At 32.7% G+C, this 18,395-nt stretch overlaps 2 protein-coding genes across 3 annotated transcripts; both read right to left on the bottom strand.

The window, feature by feature from the left end:
* Window positions 1-1,134: 1,134 nt before the first annotated feature.
* Window positions 1,135-7,819, bottom strand: LOC143552475 (ylmG homolog protein 2, chloroplastic-like). The gene is made up of 4 exons (XM_077042686.1): window positions 7,798-7,819; window positions 3,229-3,542; window positions 1,696-1,894; window positions 1,135-1,614 (listed from the first exon to the last, which is right to left on the bottom strand). Exons 1-4 carry the CDS (start codon window positions 7,817-7,819, stop codon window positions 1,319-1,321), a joined length of 831 nt encoding a protein of 276 aa, XP_076898801.1. The 3' UTR covers window positions 1,135-1,318.
* Window positions 7,820-11,586: 3,767 nt separating this feature from the next.
* On the bottom strand, window positions 11,587-15,423 carry LOC143552495 (mechanosensitive ion channel protein 10-like). 2 transcript variants are annotated; one of them, XM_077042709.1, is made up of 6 exons: window positions 14,908-15,423; window positions 13,043-13,973; window positions 12,837-12,957; window positions 12,438-12,731; window positions 12,144-12,346; window positions 11,587-12,002 (listed from the first exon to the last, which is right to left on the bottom strand). In XM_077042709.1, the coding sequence occupies exons 1-6, from the start codon at window positions 15,344-15,346 to the stop codon at window positions 11,741-11,743; spliced, it is 2,250 nt and encodes a 749-aa protein (XP_076898824.1). In that variant the 5' UTR covers window positions 15,347-15,423; the 3' UTR covers window positions 11,587-11,740. The 2 variants fall into 2 exon arrangements, with proteins under 2 accessions (XP_076898824.1, XP_076898825.1); XM_077042710.1 differs by having other exon boundaries at window positions 14,914-15,422.
* Window positions 15,424-18,395: the final 2,972 nt, after the last annotated feature.

Here is an 18,395-nt window from a genome sequence, read left to right as displayed (position 1 = left end):
AATGTCAATCGCCTATATTGATTTTGACGTTTCTTGCCTGACTCACTCGGGAACACTATCAAGAAGGAAACTCACTACTCTGTAAAAGCCTCATTGAGTCAGGTTTCGAATATGAGACCATAAAAATCCCAAGACTCAATACTATTATTTGTCAAAACTATTATTAAACCCAAAAATGCATAAGAAATTCAACATTCAACGTACGTACTTGGTGATTATCATGTCAACACATGTTTTAAAACCTATAGTTTTCCGTTATTTCTTATCAAAAATTGTCGGGGGGAAATACAACATTTTATAAAAACTGTTATTATCATACGACTTATGTTAATAAATATTTTAATATTATAACTTGTCTGAGAAAGGCACGACATTTATTTGGATGTTTCATAGTCATGCAAACCTGTTTGTAATCTGATGGTGACTTTAGTAGTAATAATCTTTTAAAGTTATGTATCAAATAATAATATTTACATATTTTGATCACTAATATATATTTGTTGCAAGAACGAAAAAAAAATTTAATAAATAATCCATTTTCTCAATTTAAAAGAAAAAATAAAATACAAGAAGACGGTTGAAATGTGATTTTATTCATTTCCTTTAACATTCTAAAAAATATATAAACAAAGTTCGTTTAATTAAGAACCTATATATGTGTAAATCATGTGTATGTTATTTCCTACACGCCTACACAACCTCGTACATGTTGTAGTTTAAAGTTTTTTCTTTAAGTACACAATGCAAACGTACGTAAGAAGTAAAGTTTTAAAAATATAAACCAATGATAGAGAAAAAAAAAGATTTAGGATTTCTGTTTTTTGTTCTCGCAAAAATTCAAGATTAGAAATGGAGAAGACCCATCGGTGTTGAAGAAAAGAGCGGAGGGGCAAAGTTGTCTTTTTAGTATTTTAAGTTTTTAACTCTCCAATTTGATTCACAAAATTACCAACCAAACACATTATTAATTTTAAATGATTTCATACCGATTTCAATTTTTTTTAAAAACATCATGCTAATCAAACAACCCCTTGTCTTGTCAAATTCCATTTAAGACTTTTAAGAGTAGAATGAGTTCGGCCGTTCGGGTAATCAGGAAGCTTTGGGTGATCGGTCAATATGAGTTCTGAGTAAAATGAGTTCGGGTAAAAACATTTCGTTTCAAAAACGTAACAATTTGGTGTGGAAGGTGACTTCAACTTCACAAAATACAAAATCAAAAAATATCATACACCAAAAACACAAACAGAAATAATCAACTCAATAGTTCATATATAGTTGTATCATGCATCTAGTTGTTCAACACTTTATCCATGCTTTACTCATCACTTCCTGAGCCCGTTGACCTTTTTGTACCGAATCTTTTCATCCATTTCTCTTGGGACGAAGTAAGACTCGATATTGAAGTATGAAACAACGAGCCCGTTTGGCCCGTTTGAGATAACGGGCCTTTTTGAGACGATTCTGTAGACGGAAGCTCAGCAGGAAGTGCAGAAGCAGTGCTAGTTAACGCGTTCAGCACAAGAAACGCAAGTATCGGAGAAAGATCCAATGTACCTCCAAGTGGCGGAATGACCCCACGAAAGATATTTAAGTACGGGTCACATAAAGTACCGCAGAACAAAGAAAACATTATAATCCAAAAAGATTGTAGCTTGATTAAATCAACTCGTGTTTAACAATTGTTATTATACCTGAGGGGATTAACAATGGCCGGAGGTGAGTTCGGGAACCAGGTGAGAACTAGTCTCACAACCAATAATGTGTTGTAGATGTTTAAAAAATTTAGAACACCATTAGAGACCACAAGCCCTGCAACTGAATCACCGGGAATAATGGCTGCAAAATTATGGTTTGGTAGAAGCCTTGAATTCTTTTGATTTCGGTAGTTAATCTGAAACAGTGAAGTTTAGGCATAAATGGGTTTGTTAGGTTTATGTTCGATCTGTAACGGGTCAAATGGATAAAACTATAAATGTTTTATTACAAATGAAATTGGTCGATCGGGTCAAAACTTTCGCGAAACGTGTATTCAAATGCATACAACCTCCTAATACAAATAGCTCAAACAAAAACTTATAAATTTAAAAACTGATAGGAATGTAAATGAACCAAACGTTCAGTGAACCGTTCGGTGAGAAGTTCGTTTAATAAATGAATGGACATGAACAAGAAACTCCATTCGATTAGCTAAATTAAAGAACATTAACAAAGTCGAGCTCATTTAATCATTTTTGTGAACATTCTCTAATGTGTTAGCTCGTTTATGTTTGTTAATGTTCGTTCATTTACAGTCGTTAATGTTTGTGCGTTTACATTCGTTCATGTCCGTTTGTTTATGTTTGGTCCTTAAAGATTTTATTAATTTTTAGTTTATAATATTAAGTTTAAGGGGGTGTTTGGGATTCCTTATTTTACCTCCTTATAACTTTTCAATTGGTTAATAACTTATTAACTTTTCTCTCTCACACTAAAAGCAACCCCAAACACCTTATTACTTTTCAAAAAATTAATAAGTCGTAAGTTGGTGAAAATAAGCAATCCCAAACACCCCCTAAGAATTTACAAATAAAATGAACAAAAACGAACATAAATATTTAACAAAATCCATCATGTTATGTGTTCATGTACCACCTGGTTGTCTGATAAATATTTGAAGTATAGGATCTTCACACACACTCGCCTATACGACTTGTATAGAGCTATACGGGCCATATATGACCTGAGTTGTTGAAGACCTATACGGCTTAATTGGGCTATACGGGCGGGCCGTATAGGCCGAAAAAGCTTCTTTTTTCTTGTGTCCCCTCCGTACACTTGTCAGTCATGCATGGTCTATACGACCTGCATAACCCTATACGAGCAGTGCAGTCACTATGGGGGTGGTGTGTGAAGATCACAATACATATTTAACAAAAATGAACAAGGTCTCGTCCAGTTCGGTTCGGTTAGGTTCGCTTACAGCCCTAAAAATCTGACATAAAAGTGATGGAGGGGCAATCCAATCGAAACTGTCATTGACCCGTTATCCAACCCGCCCACCCGACCCTCATATTTTGAACTAATTTGGGCATTAAATTACTAAAAATGAAGCCATAATTTAACAGAGACACAATGAACTAAAACTGCCCTAAATTATTACTAACTAATCCAACTTAAAGTGGTTAAATTGTAAATAAATTAACAGAAGCACAGGTAAAATAATAGTAATAATATTATTATTATTACCTGACAGAAGTTGTGGTATTCTGAGTGAAGTGAGTGCAATTTGGTAATAAAAGGGTTTTGGGAAGCAAAAATATGCAGAAAGTTGATGCATTTATGAATGTTGGAAATCAAAGTGTTGGAAGACTCAGTTACTAATTTTTGGATGTGATTTGTGGTTGTGGGTTTGAAGATTGATAGAGAGGAAAGTAGTAGACTTATTATGGATATATTATTGGTGGGCTTGACATTATTATTATTATTATTATTATTATTATTATTATTATTATTATTATTATTATTATATGGATCCTCTGTTGTTGAAGATGAAGAATGCACTGTGGTATGTTTCTTGTGTTATTGTTTGTGTTTTTTTTCTGGAGATTGGGAGATTGAAGATAGGATATGGTTGGAGCCAAAGTTGCACACAATCACATACAAATGAATTAAAAAATTAAAAAAATAAAAAGAAAGGAAAATTCATTGAATATTAAAAATAAGAGCATTTTCGTAGGATCAAATAGAAAACATATTTTTTTGGAATGATAAGTAGAATCAATTAGAATTCAGTTAAGAACTTAATTAAAATGGTAATTGTCATCGATCCTATTTTCATGGAAGAATTCGTATGCCCAGTTTTTGTTATCTTAATTCCTATTTTCATGCATCAATTAAACAATTAGTATCAAAAATCAAAGCATCACATTTATTATCCTTCTGCCATTCTTCAAACGTTTGATTTGTTAATCGAATGGATGAATAACTTTGCGTGGAATTCTTTATTAGTTATTGTAATTGAATTGTCGTGTTATGCTATATAGATTTATTTCACATGATTCAATTTTTCGAGTTTGTAACAACGGATGAAACAATGTTATAACAACACACACTCCAGTAAGAAATAATTAAATATATAACAACACCTAATTTATAAGCAAATGTTGCATAACAACACATATCAGTAGTAGTAGGAAATGAAAGGAATTAACAACACATAGGTGAATGATATAAAAGCAACACAAACAAATGCCTATAACAGCACCGAAAAAATCAACACATTAAGGTTTATTAACAACACATTTTAAAACAGCACCAAAAATGGTGGATTTAAGCGAACTAGTACCAATAACAATGAAAAAATAAATTCAAACAACATAAAACCAGAGCATTTGGACTTTAAACGTGTAAACGATTTCAGGTTGATCTTGAATTTGGAAGTCCGATAATTATTCCATTGTTTCTATTGTGACTGACGTAGAATTCGGATGGATTAATGGAGGTTTCTGAATTTAAAAAACATATTTCGACGATTATGTCAGGGGAAAACATAAATAGTCAATAATGCTTAGTTGGCACATATTTAACCGCTAGATCAAATAATGTGTGGCTTGGATTTATTTCTATCATTCTCACCCAAAACTTGTTTTCTACCGGATCCATCCTCTTCTAAGCATTCCCAACAAACTTAAAAAACAAAATTATATTATAAAATAATCTAATTAAAACAAAATTAATCGTGTGTTAGATAAAAGCATATATCCAACAATATAAATAACAATATAATTTGTTTGATCTAAGGTCTGAACTGAGTAAATCATTTAACTGGGTCCGTGTTATAGTGGTAATCTCGTTACATTATTATTGGTGTTTATGATACACAACGAGCTATTTTAAATTATACACATATACTAGCCTTAGAACATTTGTGATGCATGGGATGCTTAAAAATAATAAAACTAAGCAATAAAAATTAAGTGGTTAAATTAAAAAAAAAACTATATTTTATCAAATTAAATGATTTTTTAAGTTTAAATTATATTTTCTAATGGAATACTCATACGAATACGTGGTGTATTCTCACACAATTTCTTCAAAATAATGAAATAAATACACTTACTGGTTTTACAGGTTGTAATTATATCTTTTAATGAAATAGCGAATTTTAACAAAAAAAAATGATAAGATGTTTTATTATGAATAACATAAAAAAAAAGAACCATCATATATAAAATAACATGAACAAAACATGATTTTGTATTACACTTTCGAAAGAGATTTATTAAAACTCCACTGATCCATTAGCAATTTCTTCTTGGATTTATCATCTTATATTTTTACCATATTCATCTCCTACATTCAAAAAGTGTCTTTAAATATTTTGATTATATTTACATAAATACCCGCATATTTTTAATCCATATATATTAAGTAATTAGTTATTTAATTAAAAAATATATTGATATGCTTTAATTAACTAACATAAATATGTTTTCATTAAAAGTAGAAAAATAGTTTGGGCGTGAAAATTATGTCAGGAATGAATCTACAAATGACATGTGTCTCGGTTTCTTTTTTATTTTTTATTATAGAAGTTATCTTCTTTCTTTGCACCGTTTCGTCTCTACTCAAACAAACCATGTAAAACAATCATAAGGGTCGGTGTCAAAATTAAATCGTACATACAACAAGAAATACGAAAAATTAATGTGGTGCAGGCGACCTTTATGCGGACCACTTAGGCATGCCCTTGTTTTCAAGTCCTTTTGATTAAATGAGTAGGGATGTTTATTGTTTTGGGTTAAGTCCTGCAAGTTTAGTTGGCCTTATTTATGTAAAAGGAAATAACACTTAAATCCAAATTTCTATATGAAAACGACACCCCTGCCAACCCTCTTCGTCGATCATAAAACACATGGTGTAGTTTGTCCCTGCCATCAGTTTATATGAAGTTTTATGGTAACTCTTTTGTCCTCTTTCATGGTAGCTACTCCTTTTCCTCTTTGATATTAGGTTTTGTCCGTCCAAATGTTGTTGCTTGTGAAATATGAACTTAAATTTGAGTGGAATGATGATACGTTTAAGGAGTTTATTAATGTGTGCTTGCTTGAACATAGAAAAGCGAATAGACCCGACACTCACTTTAATAGGGTTGGGTGGGAAAGCACAACGATGCGTAAGACATAATGAAATTGCGAAGAGGAATGTAGTATGACATTATTTTATTATTATTGTGCATTTTGTTTTTTTAGTAATCTGAACGTAATATTATTATGGTCTAGTCAAAAATTATAAAATATGTAAACGAATTTTATGTTATATATTTCGTAATTTCTTTTTTCAATATGCAGAGATGACAAAAGGTATTAATAGCATAAATAAATAATCTCAAACACTTTTTAAAAGACAACTTATTGACTTATTAATGATTATTAATTTTGGTCATCTTACATGCATAAGCTAAGCCAAACACTTTTTAAACTTATTGACTCATTTGCTTATAAGTAAATCCAACCATTTTTTTAAAAACTCTATTTTTTTTTTGGTAAAGTTAGTTATAAGTCATTTTCACATAAAGCCCTTTTGGACTTTAAATAATCAAATCCCAAACACCCCTTTAATATGTGTTGTGTTCAGCCATTAAACGACATTGTCTACTCTCTATTTCTTATTTCCACCCTCCCTTTATTTCTTATTATATCTTATTCATCTATGAAGATCTTAGATCTGAGACTTAATTACACCATAATTGGGTGGCCGGAGATGGTGTGTTGTATTACAGTTGATATTTTTTTAAAATTTTTTTAAGTATAACAGAAGAGTTTAACCTTTTCTAAATGTGTTATTCTTTTTACAGTTTTGTCTTCATTTAAAGACACGCAAAATATAAGAATTCATGGTGGTTCTATGATAGTTGAATTTGTTGGAATGAGTGGTCTCGGAAGGAAATTTATAAGGTAACATTTTGTTCATTTTTATTATTTTCAGTTGACTTCATATTCACTACCACTATATCGTTACAACTTCATTGTATAATTTATTGACACAAACCAAGCTAGATTATGGTAGTTTATAAACATTCTTAGAGAGTGTTTGACTAAGCTTTTAGAAAGTGTTTATTTATTTACTGGCTTTTCAAAATTCCAATAAGCCCAATAAGCTATTAGGTATCATAAAAAGTGATTTCGTTTGTGCTTTTTGTTATGGGATAAAAAGTGGTTTTTGAGAAGCCACAAATCTTGGCTTTTATTTTTGTCTTGAACTTTAAGAATACCAAATTACATATATATCCACACTAATCTTTGCTTTCATTACTCACCACTTTACTTTTTGTCATTTAACAAACATGTAACTCAACCTAAATGTTTAATTATTAATTAGGGTTGAATGAAAGTCTTACTGGATTCCTCAATACTGGCAAACGATAACGACACTTACGGGGCACACACGTATGGTATTTTCTACTTAAAATACCTCCTTCGAGCGGGCGACAAGAAATGACCGCTAGCCCAGGTTCCTTTCATGTGTCCCGGTAGTTGGAATTCATCTACAAGTAAATATCAACAACTATATGAGTATCTCAATGATAGATTCATAAATAAATGTAAAAATAAAATAAATTATTCCACTATTTGATTGAATAAAATGCAAGGGACTACAACCATGAACGGTTTCATTAATTTCAGTTCATTGGCTACTCGACAGGGAGGCCTGTATAAAGAGAGGCCGTTGTCGATGATATTATTCATTGTCGGGACAGTCTCCTCAACCAACATCACCGACTTGCCCATTAAATGGCTAGGAAAAATCACATACCAGCATATCGACGAGTCCACATTAAGCCGATCTAGCGATGCTTTTGCATATTCTAGAACAAATTTTCTAGAAAAAATTGTAAAGATCTATACGCCTCATTAGTGATGAGCTCCATAGACACCCAGTTTGCAATGACGACATCCAAGCGTTTTCAGCAAAGCTTTCAATGTTTCGCCAAGAAGCGTTTAAGCCTCTCCATTGTAGTGTTCGATACCTGTATGTAAAAATTTGCAACATTATTGTTTCACGGTATGTAAAAATAACATATGAGTTACCGCAACCAAAAATGTTGCAAGTTAAACATATTTTTATTAAGTTTTGTTTTATACCTGTATGTAAGAATAACATATAAGTCCTTAATAATTTTATTAAATTCGATACATGTATGTAAGAATAACATATAAGTAACTATCAATTGCCACAACCTATAATGTTGCAAGTTAAACATATTTTTTCTCACTGCTCTTATTTCACCATTTTCTCCTTTGTAATATAACTTTACAACTTGCAAAATTAAAAATAATTTTCTTTATTTAACAATTTCTCTATTCAACCCGTGTAACATACTGGTTTCTAACTTGGTTACATATATATTCGCATTTCCCCCTTAGTTAAATACTTTCATCTCTAAAATAGGGATGTCAATGAAACCTGAACCCGATGGGAAAACCCGAAACCCGACATAAATGGGACGGGTAATACCCGACCCATTAGGGTTTGGGACGGGTTTGGGATTAGTTTTAAAATTTTTCGCGGGTTAGGGATTTCTAATATACCCGATTACCCGACCCTTTTACCCAATAACATAAACCCATTTGCCCGATTATATACCCGATGTACCAAATATAGCTTATTGTATTATATTATAGGGTGCAGTTACTGTACGCTAATGCCTTAACGTACGCTAGGTACACGAGACGCTCAAAGACAAAAACCTAAAACGCTCACAAAACTTAAACGCTCATCAAACGCTCAAAAAACGGTCTTCGTGAAAAAGTGAAAAATTGATTAATTAACCATCCAAAACTATTTTTTCGGTGAACAAGTGATTGATTAGATATGTATTGACGATTCCGAGATGTTTGGATGTGTTTTTATGGATCGATTCGTGAAAAAATGCATTCGCGTACGTAATGTACGTTAAGGCATTAGTGTATTGGATCTTTCCACTTATATTATATATACATATATATATATATATACTATATTCCAAATATATTATTTGTCGAAACTTGTTTGTGTTAATTATTTGAGATATTTTATCTTTATGGTAACCATCTTTTAAATCGATTAGTTATATTTTGTCAAAACCCGGCGGGTTTTGTGCCGGGTATACCGGACGGGTATTTTATCAAAACCCAATAGAAAACCCGAAACCCGATGGGAAAACCCGAAGCCCGACGGGTAATTACCCGATTAAAACCCGACGGGTTTGGGATGGATTTTAATAACCGGGTATGGGTTTGAAAATACCTAAACCCGACCCATTGTCATCCTTACTCTAAAATAGGTAGAAAAACATATAGTTTTTCACTTATGTAACTTTCACATCTCATTCTTCATATGCATTAGAGAGTGTAAGAAGAATGATTTCTAGGAAGCTTTTGTTATTGAAAGTTGAGAAGATAACTTCCAAGTTAGGGTATTATGTTGTGGATAACTTTGATCAATATGCATTGGAGATAAAGCTAAATAAATAAAAAAAGAATACCATTTAACAACGAAGCAATACATAAACTTCTTGGTATGCTTGTGGAGGTATAAAATTAGGTGAGGTTGGTAAGCCTAAGGAATGTGATCGAATACTAAACCGATGGAAAAATAGATATCCGAGTGTTCAAATAGCTCATTCTCATATTTTTAAAATTGATTCACCAAAATAAATATGTGGAGAGAATAATGCTTAAAGTAGATTTTTTATGTTGTTTTTATTACTATGGTTGAGAGTACTTTAAATGGTAAATGTTTTAACTGTAAAGATACTAAATTAGAAGCGTGGTGATAAAATTTGAAACATCGTTTACAAGTTAAATTTTGACCTCTAATCGAACCACAATGCTACATCCTCATTCATAATTTGATTGTTAAGTAATAGTTGAATGATTTTTGTTGGGTGTTCATAAATTGATACTTGTATAATTAGGAAATACGTACTTTACCATGCAATGTTGATGACAACTTTATTTTTGGTTACTTCTCACGCGTTTGTGGTCTTGTATATACACGGGTAACGTAATTAAAAATATTAACTAATAACTTATGGAAAAACATAAATTATTGATAAAAATGTAGTCCAATCTTTTAAGTTACTGTAAAAGCTATATTATATAAATCTACATCTCCTATAAAAAATCAAATTTAAAGTTACTGTAAAAATGCTATATGTACAAGAAAAATACTAGTAACAAATCAATTTTTTTTATATAGTTAGAAAACTAAAAAAAATTTAATAAAATAAAACAATATATATATATATATATATATATGTATCTCAAAAAATTACATATATGTACATTGTATGAGTTATATGTATGTAACTTCGTGAGCTAGGTATTTTTTTTTAATCTTTTTTACAATTTTCTTTTTGTTTCTTTAAATTTTAAGGTTAGAAATTTAATAAAAAAATAATAAAATATGTAACTATGTAGCTCACCAAGTATTTATAGTGCATTCCAGGTCAGGCAAATATTATTACAAGATCTAACATCTACAAGGTGCATATTCATAATTGAGTGAAAGTTGAAAATTTATGTGTACACATGATCTGCTTTTTACAAAAAGAGATTTATCATTTATGGTGTATTCCAGCTTTTTTGCAGGGTAGTAAATGTTTTTACACTTTGTTTGTATTCAGAAGCAGGTAGGAAATTAGTGTAACATGCTTCATACATATTGTTCAATGATCTGGACATGGGTCCATAGTTACCATACAAACATAAGGATGTATTTGTATTCATCATTGAATATTTGAATGCATGATTTATTATTCAAAATTTATAGTTAAATTATTGATTAAAAAAAAGGTTTATTGGTTTTGAATATCCCAACTATCACATTTTGGTCTCGGTCTCAACTAACGAAATGTTTGATTACGACGGTCCACGACTAACGGAAGCGTAAATCCGTTAGTCTTCGATCACCGGAAAAACGTTTTTCGCTGGAAAACTCAACATGAACACCACTAATCACCACCACTATCTGAACACCACCATCGACGGCAGTTATAGGGTTCTAGAGACCTTAATAATTGGGGCTTTTACTAAAATTGTTTCTAAATGTCCGGTCTAAGGTTACAAATAGGTTTAGGACGGAAAAGTTGAGTTTTCTGGAAAAAAAAGAGTTTTCCGGCGACCACCGACGACCTCAATAATTGAGGTTTTTAATAGAAAAAGGTTTCTAAAGATCCAATCTAAGGATTTAAAGAGGTTAGGGATGAAATATTGAGTTTTCTGGCGAAAAACGTTTTTCCAGAGACCGGAGACCAATGGAGTTACGCTTCCGTTAGTCATGGACCGTTGGAAGCAAACATGTTAAAAGGTGAGACTGTTACCAACCATTTCATTAGTTGGGACCGACATCAACAAAAGCATGACAATTGGGATCGATTATTTAAAATCAATATACCTAAAAAAAATAGTTATTACGCGACATAGAATCACAACGCAGCAATAACTCGAGCTGTACAACACCATAAAACAGTAAAACACATTACAAGATTAACTCATACAATGGTTTTAAAAAAACTATCTTGATGTGATTATATATTCATATATGGCTTTAAAAGTGACTACAAATCTTGGATAACATATCTAAGTTGTTTCATAACATACATATATATGCCTGCCTCATGAAGTGTGCAGGAGATTCTAAATGCAAAAAAAACAGCTTCAAAACATAGAATCCAAGCTACAAGATGAGACCTTTAATCACGTTTTTCGTGCTATTATTTGGTGGGCCCGGTTATTGTTTCCGGATGATGCAGATGAACCTCTTGGGGAAGAAGATTGCATTTGATCTTGAGCTCTTCAAATACTTTCTTCAGCTCCAAAACCAGTTCACTTCTCCTCACATTTTTTTCACCAAAATTTTGAAAATTCATCGTGTGCGTGAAATACATCGCCATAATTATCTTGTTCACGTTTTCAATCCCCTTTACAATGAAACTGTGACCCGAATACCATAATTGAGGATTCTTCTCCAAATACCTAACCATAAGTAACAATATTATTATTATTATTATTATTATTATTATTATTATTATTATTATTATTATTCATGTTCATATGATCATTCAAGTATGAATGTATGATGTATTTAAAGTGCAAACTATTGCATGTTAAACTTACACTTTCATCTTTTCTTTCATTTGCGCAATCTGACTGGCGGTTGTTGCAAAATCAATAGAGAATTCCACACCATCTCCCATATCCGGGCTTCTACGGAAATTGCTAATGGGCTTTGTCGACAAAACCGAATTCGGGTAATATATCTTCTCATTATCATATCTCAAGAAAACCGTCGTTAAGATATTCATCTCTTCAACTATCAACTGTCAAGTAACAAATAGTCCAACATTTAAATCAAATAAGAAATATAGTACATACGGGACTCCAAATGGAAATAAAAGGCACGGTTCTTACGTGAACGCCATCAATGACACAACGATCACCAACATCGAACGGATGCATAATGAAAACGAAGACAATAGCTTCAAAGATAGTCTTGCAAGTGTTTCCGAATATAAAAGCAGCTACAACAAGCTGCGATGACATTAAAACGAGTACTTTGGTTGTCGCAATTTCTGTTAGAAGAAGCCACACAACGAAAACTACAACAATCAACACAGCTGTAACAAGCTTGTCCAACTGTTTTACTGCTGTTTTTGTATCGCTTAACGCATGTGCCAATGCTTTTCGGCCATTGTGAACCTTTACCTGCATAAAGTAACAAAGTAACATGAATCTCATGTGGGATTTGTGAAAGTTTGTACTAATTTTATATCTTTTTTTCGGTCGTATAAATGAGATAAAGATTCTTACCACCCATTCTGTTAAAGTTTTCTTGTTAACTTTTCCTTTATCAGCGACGTCGATCAGTGGAAACACAATATCCACCTCTTCCTTAATCATAAATCTCCTTAAATCCTCTTCTTCAATGTACCTACATTGTAAACAGACAACGCTAATTAACAAATTTCCAACAAACTAAACATATCTAAAGATCTTGCCGATGTAGACGCTCTTACGTGAAACCGGGCTGAGCAACATTATTAAAAATTTTAATAGCAGCATGGATTGCTTGCATCTCGGTAGAAATTTGCTTATCTGCAGATTCACTTGGCCTATCATAAGCACTTTCTTCAAGCTCACCAGAAAACGTTGTGAGCCCGGAATTCGATACCACATCAACCAACATTTTCATAGTCCAAGCAGACACTTTTTCCTTTTTCATTTGATGAAGTTTGCCTACATCGATCACTTCTTTTGTCTTTGCGTCTTTCCCATTTCTCTTCACCTGTAAACTCAAACGGCTTGTGCTTGTACTCGCACCAACAGCCTGTGCAGATTCCATAAGTGGCGGGCCCGACAGGGTTAAAAGAACATACTGTTCAAAGAACGATTGTTGAATCCGATCAAAGAAATTGCTGACGTGGAACGACGTCGCCAAGATTTTAAGCAACAAAGTCTTTAATACCCACAGAAACGAACCAACCAATAAGGAAACAATAGTCCAAGTAATATAGTCCAAAACCCGAGTGGCGGTTTTTGATCTTTCAACATGTTGGCCGTTAAACAACGACGTCCAAGTAACAAGAACAACACTCAACCAAATGAATACTTGAACACTCTTCTTTAACCCGTGAACGAAATACAACACCTTTTTTCTCAATAAGAAGTTTAATTCGATCAACAGCACGATAAAATGCATAAGCTTTTTCGTGACGAGCATACCGCAAATGATGACCGTTACAAGCACGAGCCATTTCCATAACTCCAAACTCCAGATTTTGTATAGCTTCAAGTCTTCAACCGTGAAACTAGCAACTACACAACTTAACAGGAATAGAAACACCATCCATTCAAATAAAACTTTCATCTTTACTCTCCTAATCTTCATTTCATTCCTTATATTCACCTTCTTGTAAATCTCTTCATCCTCATCAACTCCCCCTGAATCTGCACCCAAACCGAACATTCATGAACTATTCGGCAGGAAGTTTGTCTATGTTCGTTTATTTAATACACAAACGAACATGAAGACGATTTTTTTCATTCATTAATCAACGAACGAACATGAACACGCCTTTTGTTCGTTCGTTTAAACTTTAACAAATGCATAAGTAGTTTTAGTTACATAAATATAAATATATATAATCGGGATCATGTGAGAACTATTTTGAAATTGAGAACCATTCTAGACCACAAAAAACCCAAAAACTAAAAAAAATCATAAAACATAAAAAAATGAAAAAAAGTAATAAAACCAAAATTCTTATTTATCATCCCGGTTTCATAAAAAAAACCCGTCTCGGTTTAGCTAAATTATACACATATGTATAATATGTACATGCATGTTTTTTTATACACATATGTACAATTTAAGGTAAATGATAATATACATATGTGTACATTACGTAACTAAATATTAAATGAAATTATACACATTTGTATAATACGAAGTTTTTTTTTTGTGAAACCGGAATGAAATATAAGAATTTTGGTTTTTTTACATTTTAAAATTTTTTTTTTGTTTTATATTTTTTTAGAGATTTTTTTATGGCTCAAAATGGTTATCAAAGTTCTCAATTTCCAAACGGTTCTCTTATGATCCTTACCCTATATATATATATATATATATATATATATATATATATATATATATATAAATTTAAGCCAGTACTTTAGATGTGATTTTTGGCTGATTTGTGATGTATCAAACTTGTTCGTTTATGTTCATTTACGTTCGTCAACTGCTCGTTTAGGTTTTAACCGAACAAACACGAACAGTAAACATCAACAAATAAATTCGTTCCATTAAATATTTGTTTTCATGTTCGCTTATAAATAAATAAATGAACACGAATATAACCCCATTTGTGTCCGTTTACACGCCTACCTCCGGGTGATGCCATGAACGGAGTTTTCGGAGTCATGGAAATCGTCCTTGGCGTCTCCTTAAACGATGTACCATTTGGAGACGCGGTAGTGTTACTAGCCACCCTCGGTGAGGCCCGGCTCGAGTTCGAAGCCTGGGCGGCTGGTTCAAGCATTTCATCGAGCAGTTGGTGGTCAATCAAAGACGGTTCACCAAACCTTGATTTCGGCTTCGAGTAAACCGATCTTGCCAAGGATTTACGTCTTGTTAGTGTTTCTGGATTGGGTATTCTTGGTGGCCGGTTAGGACTCGGCATAAAAGCTGCATTTTCTGAATGTGAGTCAACCGATTTCCGGTGAGGTGACTCAGTCACGGCGGCGCGTGTACTTTTAAAGTCTTTTTCTTCGCCGGAGATTGTGACTGCCACGTCAGCACCTCTGTTGGTATCCGTCATGCATGTCTTCAAAGTCAAAAGTCAATGTCCTAGAATTTACAGTGTACAGTCAACGTTTGACTTTTCAAACAAATTGAAGCAGATAATATTTCAAGCTCAACTGGTTTTGACTTACAACAGCTCGAGCTCAAGCTAGGCTTGTTTCAGGCACCTTTTTAAAAAAGTTTGAGCTTAGCTGGTGAGTCGTTTTTTCAAGCTTTGCGCTCGACTCGTTTATTAATTATGAATTAATTATACATTGTATTAATATTAATTTGAAAGTTTTTAATTATTTCATATGATGAGAAAAACTTTAAACGAGTGTAAGCTCGGCTCAAGCTCGTGTAGTCGTGTGCAGTACCTTAAGCAAGCCAAAGCTCGGTTGTGGAGTGTAAGTTAATGCACAGAAGTTCAAAAGAGTTAAAACTTACATCAACTTGAGCTCAATGTCGGCTTCTTTCGAGCACTTTCAATGAAGTTCGAGCTCAGCTAGAGAGTCGTTTTTCAAACTTTGTGCTCAACTCGTTTATTATTTATTAATCAACTTACATACACTTTTTATTATTTTCATATGTTGAGAAAAACTTTAAACGAGTGTAAGTTCGGCTCGAGCTCGGGCGCATACCTTAAGCAAGCCAAAGCTCGGCTCAAGCTCGGTTGTGAAGTGTAAAATAATACATAAAAGTCCAAAAGAGTTAAAAACTTAAAACATACACTAGGCTCAAGTTCGGGATCGATAACTAAATGAGCTTTTATTTGAGACTCGGGCTCAATATATAAGGCTCGAGTCATTTAGAGCTTTTTATCAATCCGATCTCTAACCGAAAGTTTTCATCAAACACACACAAATTTAAAATGACAAGAAACATGAAGTGGATAATGGATTACCTGAAGGTGAGTTGAGCTTATTGTTTCTAGAGAGAAAGAGAAAATAAGCAGCTTTTAGTTTGTGCGATTCATTTATTTATTAAGTAAGTAGAATATCAAGTGACTAAACAAAAGCATCTAGAAAGTGTTTTTAATAATAATAATAATAATAATAATAAAATGAGAGTGGCAGCCTTATGAAAAAGCAGACGCACGTGAAGAACTCCGGTATAATGTGGTGGCCGGAGAAAACTCCGGCGACAGAGAGAATCTTGAATGTTTTAAGAACAAAAAGCGGTGTTTGCCAGTGTTTGTGTTTGTTTCAATTAAATAAGGAGAAAGTTATCAGACTTTTATCAACGTACCATGAAACAAAGTGATGATATATATATCTTTGATTCGTTTTTATAATCCACCTTCATAATAATTTATATAAAACTAGTGGTCTTCCCGGCTCGTTGCGTCGGGCAAGTCGGTAAAACCGAGCGATGGTAAAACCCAGACGCGGATGCAGTAAGTCGACACGAGTTCAGTCAATTTCGGTTACGTGTGTCTTTGTATCGGAACTAAGACAAAACTACTATAAAAATTGGGATGGACCAATGACGTAGCGTCGGTAGGTAAAGCACAGTCATTGATAAAACCCAACCGTTATTCTCGGACATTGAGGCAGTGAGTCAACGCAAATTCGTCAGTTTTCGTCATGTTCGTTATGGTACTGGAACTAAAACAAAATGCGGTTAGTCTCGGCGAATTCAGTCGGTTTTCTTCACGTTCGTTACGGTACCGTAACTAAAACAAAAATAATAAAAGGAACAAAAAGAAAATTGACATTCGGTCAGTTATCATTTGTTAATTACAGACCGAAACTAAAAAAAACAAAAAAGTTCCACCAATTTGGTGCCGCAAAGTGGCCCAATGGAAACCTTGCAACACCAAAGTTGTAAATGTTATATATAATAATAATGGTATCCGGTGAAAGTTGAGGCTTAACATCTTTTCTAGTCCTGGAACGATTGACATCCTGTTTCATGATACTTTGATTTTTCACATATACAAATACATATATGTTTATATAATCAAATGCAAAGATTGTATCAGTGTGAAAACATTAAGCTTTTATAAAAGGATATATATGATCATCATTTTGTTTGAGACAAAATAAGTATGTGTGATAGAACTTTTAAATAAAATAAATAGATTTAAACCAGCATTTTATTGTTTATAAGAAAAGGACATTCCTTGAAACAGAAAGTCCCATATAAGTGAGAGGTGGGCCACCTACTTTTTAATTTTGCTTATGTATTGTTGAAACATTATTTTTTTTATTATTTAAAAATGCCCTTGAAAAGAGTTTTTTTTAAATATTATTTGAAGCATGTTAAAACAAAAAACAATGTACTGATGGATTGGTTGGGTTCTTTGCGTTTCAAAGTTGACGAAAAATACATATAAATACAATAATTAAGTTATTCGTCTCTCATACTTGTCAGCTACAAACAAGTGGATCTACGAAAACCACAACCGAAGCATGATCTTAAAGCTATATGAAAGTGTAAATGTTATGAATTATGATAAACAACATTGAAGAATAATAAGAAAATGTCAAAATATATAAGCATTTATGGGTAAAAGCCTAAAAGGCAACTTCCAAACTTGCAATCCATGGATTATTTGGCCATCAATGAAGTAGGTAGTATATATTGAGAAACAAACAATTTAGGCATACAATCAATTGTCTAGTACAGTAGCACTCTAGTTTCAGATGAATTTAATAACTGTAACATGCCCTTTGTAATTTGTATGGTCTGAACAACAAGTCAATAAGTTAAATTCATAACATGTTTATGCAAGGCAATGTCATTATTATGATACATCATTGTTTACTCACTACCATTAAATTGCGATAGTTTGGTATAATAGTTATGATGGTGCATAAAGGCAGGGTGACTGGTGTAATACCTTACCCGTAGCCAGTGGCGGACCCAGGATTTTCATCCAATTGGGTCCCTTTTTTTCGGTGTACATTTTTCACCACCCAACATTATAATTTTTGAGGCAGTCGTCATTCCGGTTGGTTGAGAGAATATTGTTAAAAGAATATAAAGACTCAAACTTTCTTTCTAACTTATCTAAGTTTTCGTTAAATTGTTTGTTGATTTCTATAATATTATCTTTGATGAATTGTTTTTAAACCAAATAA

This window comes from Bidens hawaiensis, unplaced genomic scaffold (genome assembly GCF_021521415.1).
Source record: "Bidens hawaiensis isolate Kalapana, Puna unplaced genomic scaffold, B.hawaiensis_p1.1 tig00016935_1, whole genome shotgun sequence".
Classification (NCBI taxonomy): Eukaryota; Viridiplantae; Streptophyta; class Magnoliopsida; order Asterales; family Asteraceae; genus Bidens; species Bidens hawaiensis.
Note: the sequence above shows the minus strand (reverse complement) of the source record. Positions and strands in the feature narration are given on the sequence as shown.

What these genes read in the sequence shown, in the direction of transcription:
- LOC143552475 (XM_077042686.1), bottom strand. Translation starts at nt 7,819, where the DNA reads ATGTGGACTCGTCGATATGCTG. An exon ending in GTGGACTCGTCGATATGCTG is followed by an intron (nt 3,543 to 7,797) that starts GTATGTGATTTT and finishes AACATACCACAG; the next exon opens with TGCATTCTTCATCTTCAACA. An exon ending in GGCCATTGTTAATCCCCTCA is followed by an intron (nt 1,615 to 1,695) that starts GGTATAATAACA and finishes CTTTGTTCTGCG; the next exon opens with GTACTTTATGTGACCCGTAC.
- LOC143552495 (XM_077042709.1), bottom strand. Translation starts at nt 15,346, where the DNA reads ATGACGGATACCAACAGAGGTGCTGACGTGGCAGTCACAATCTCCGGC. An exon ending in GGCATCACCCGGAGGTAGGC is followed by an intron (nt 13,974 to 14,907) that starts GTGTAAACGGAC and finishes GTTTGGGTGCAG; the next exon opens with ATTCAGGGGGAGTTGATGAG. An exon ending in AAACTTTAACAGAATGGGTG is followed by an intron (nt 12,732 to 12,836) that starts GTAAGAATCTTT and finishes TACTTTATGCAG; the next exon opens with GTAAAGGTTCACAATGGCCG.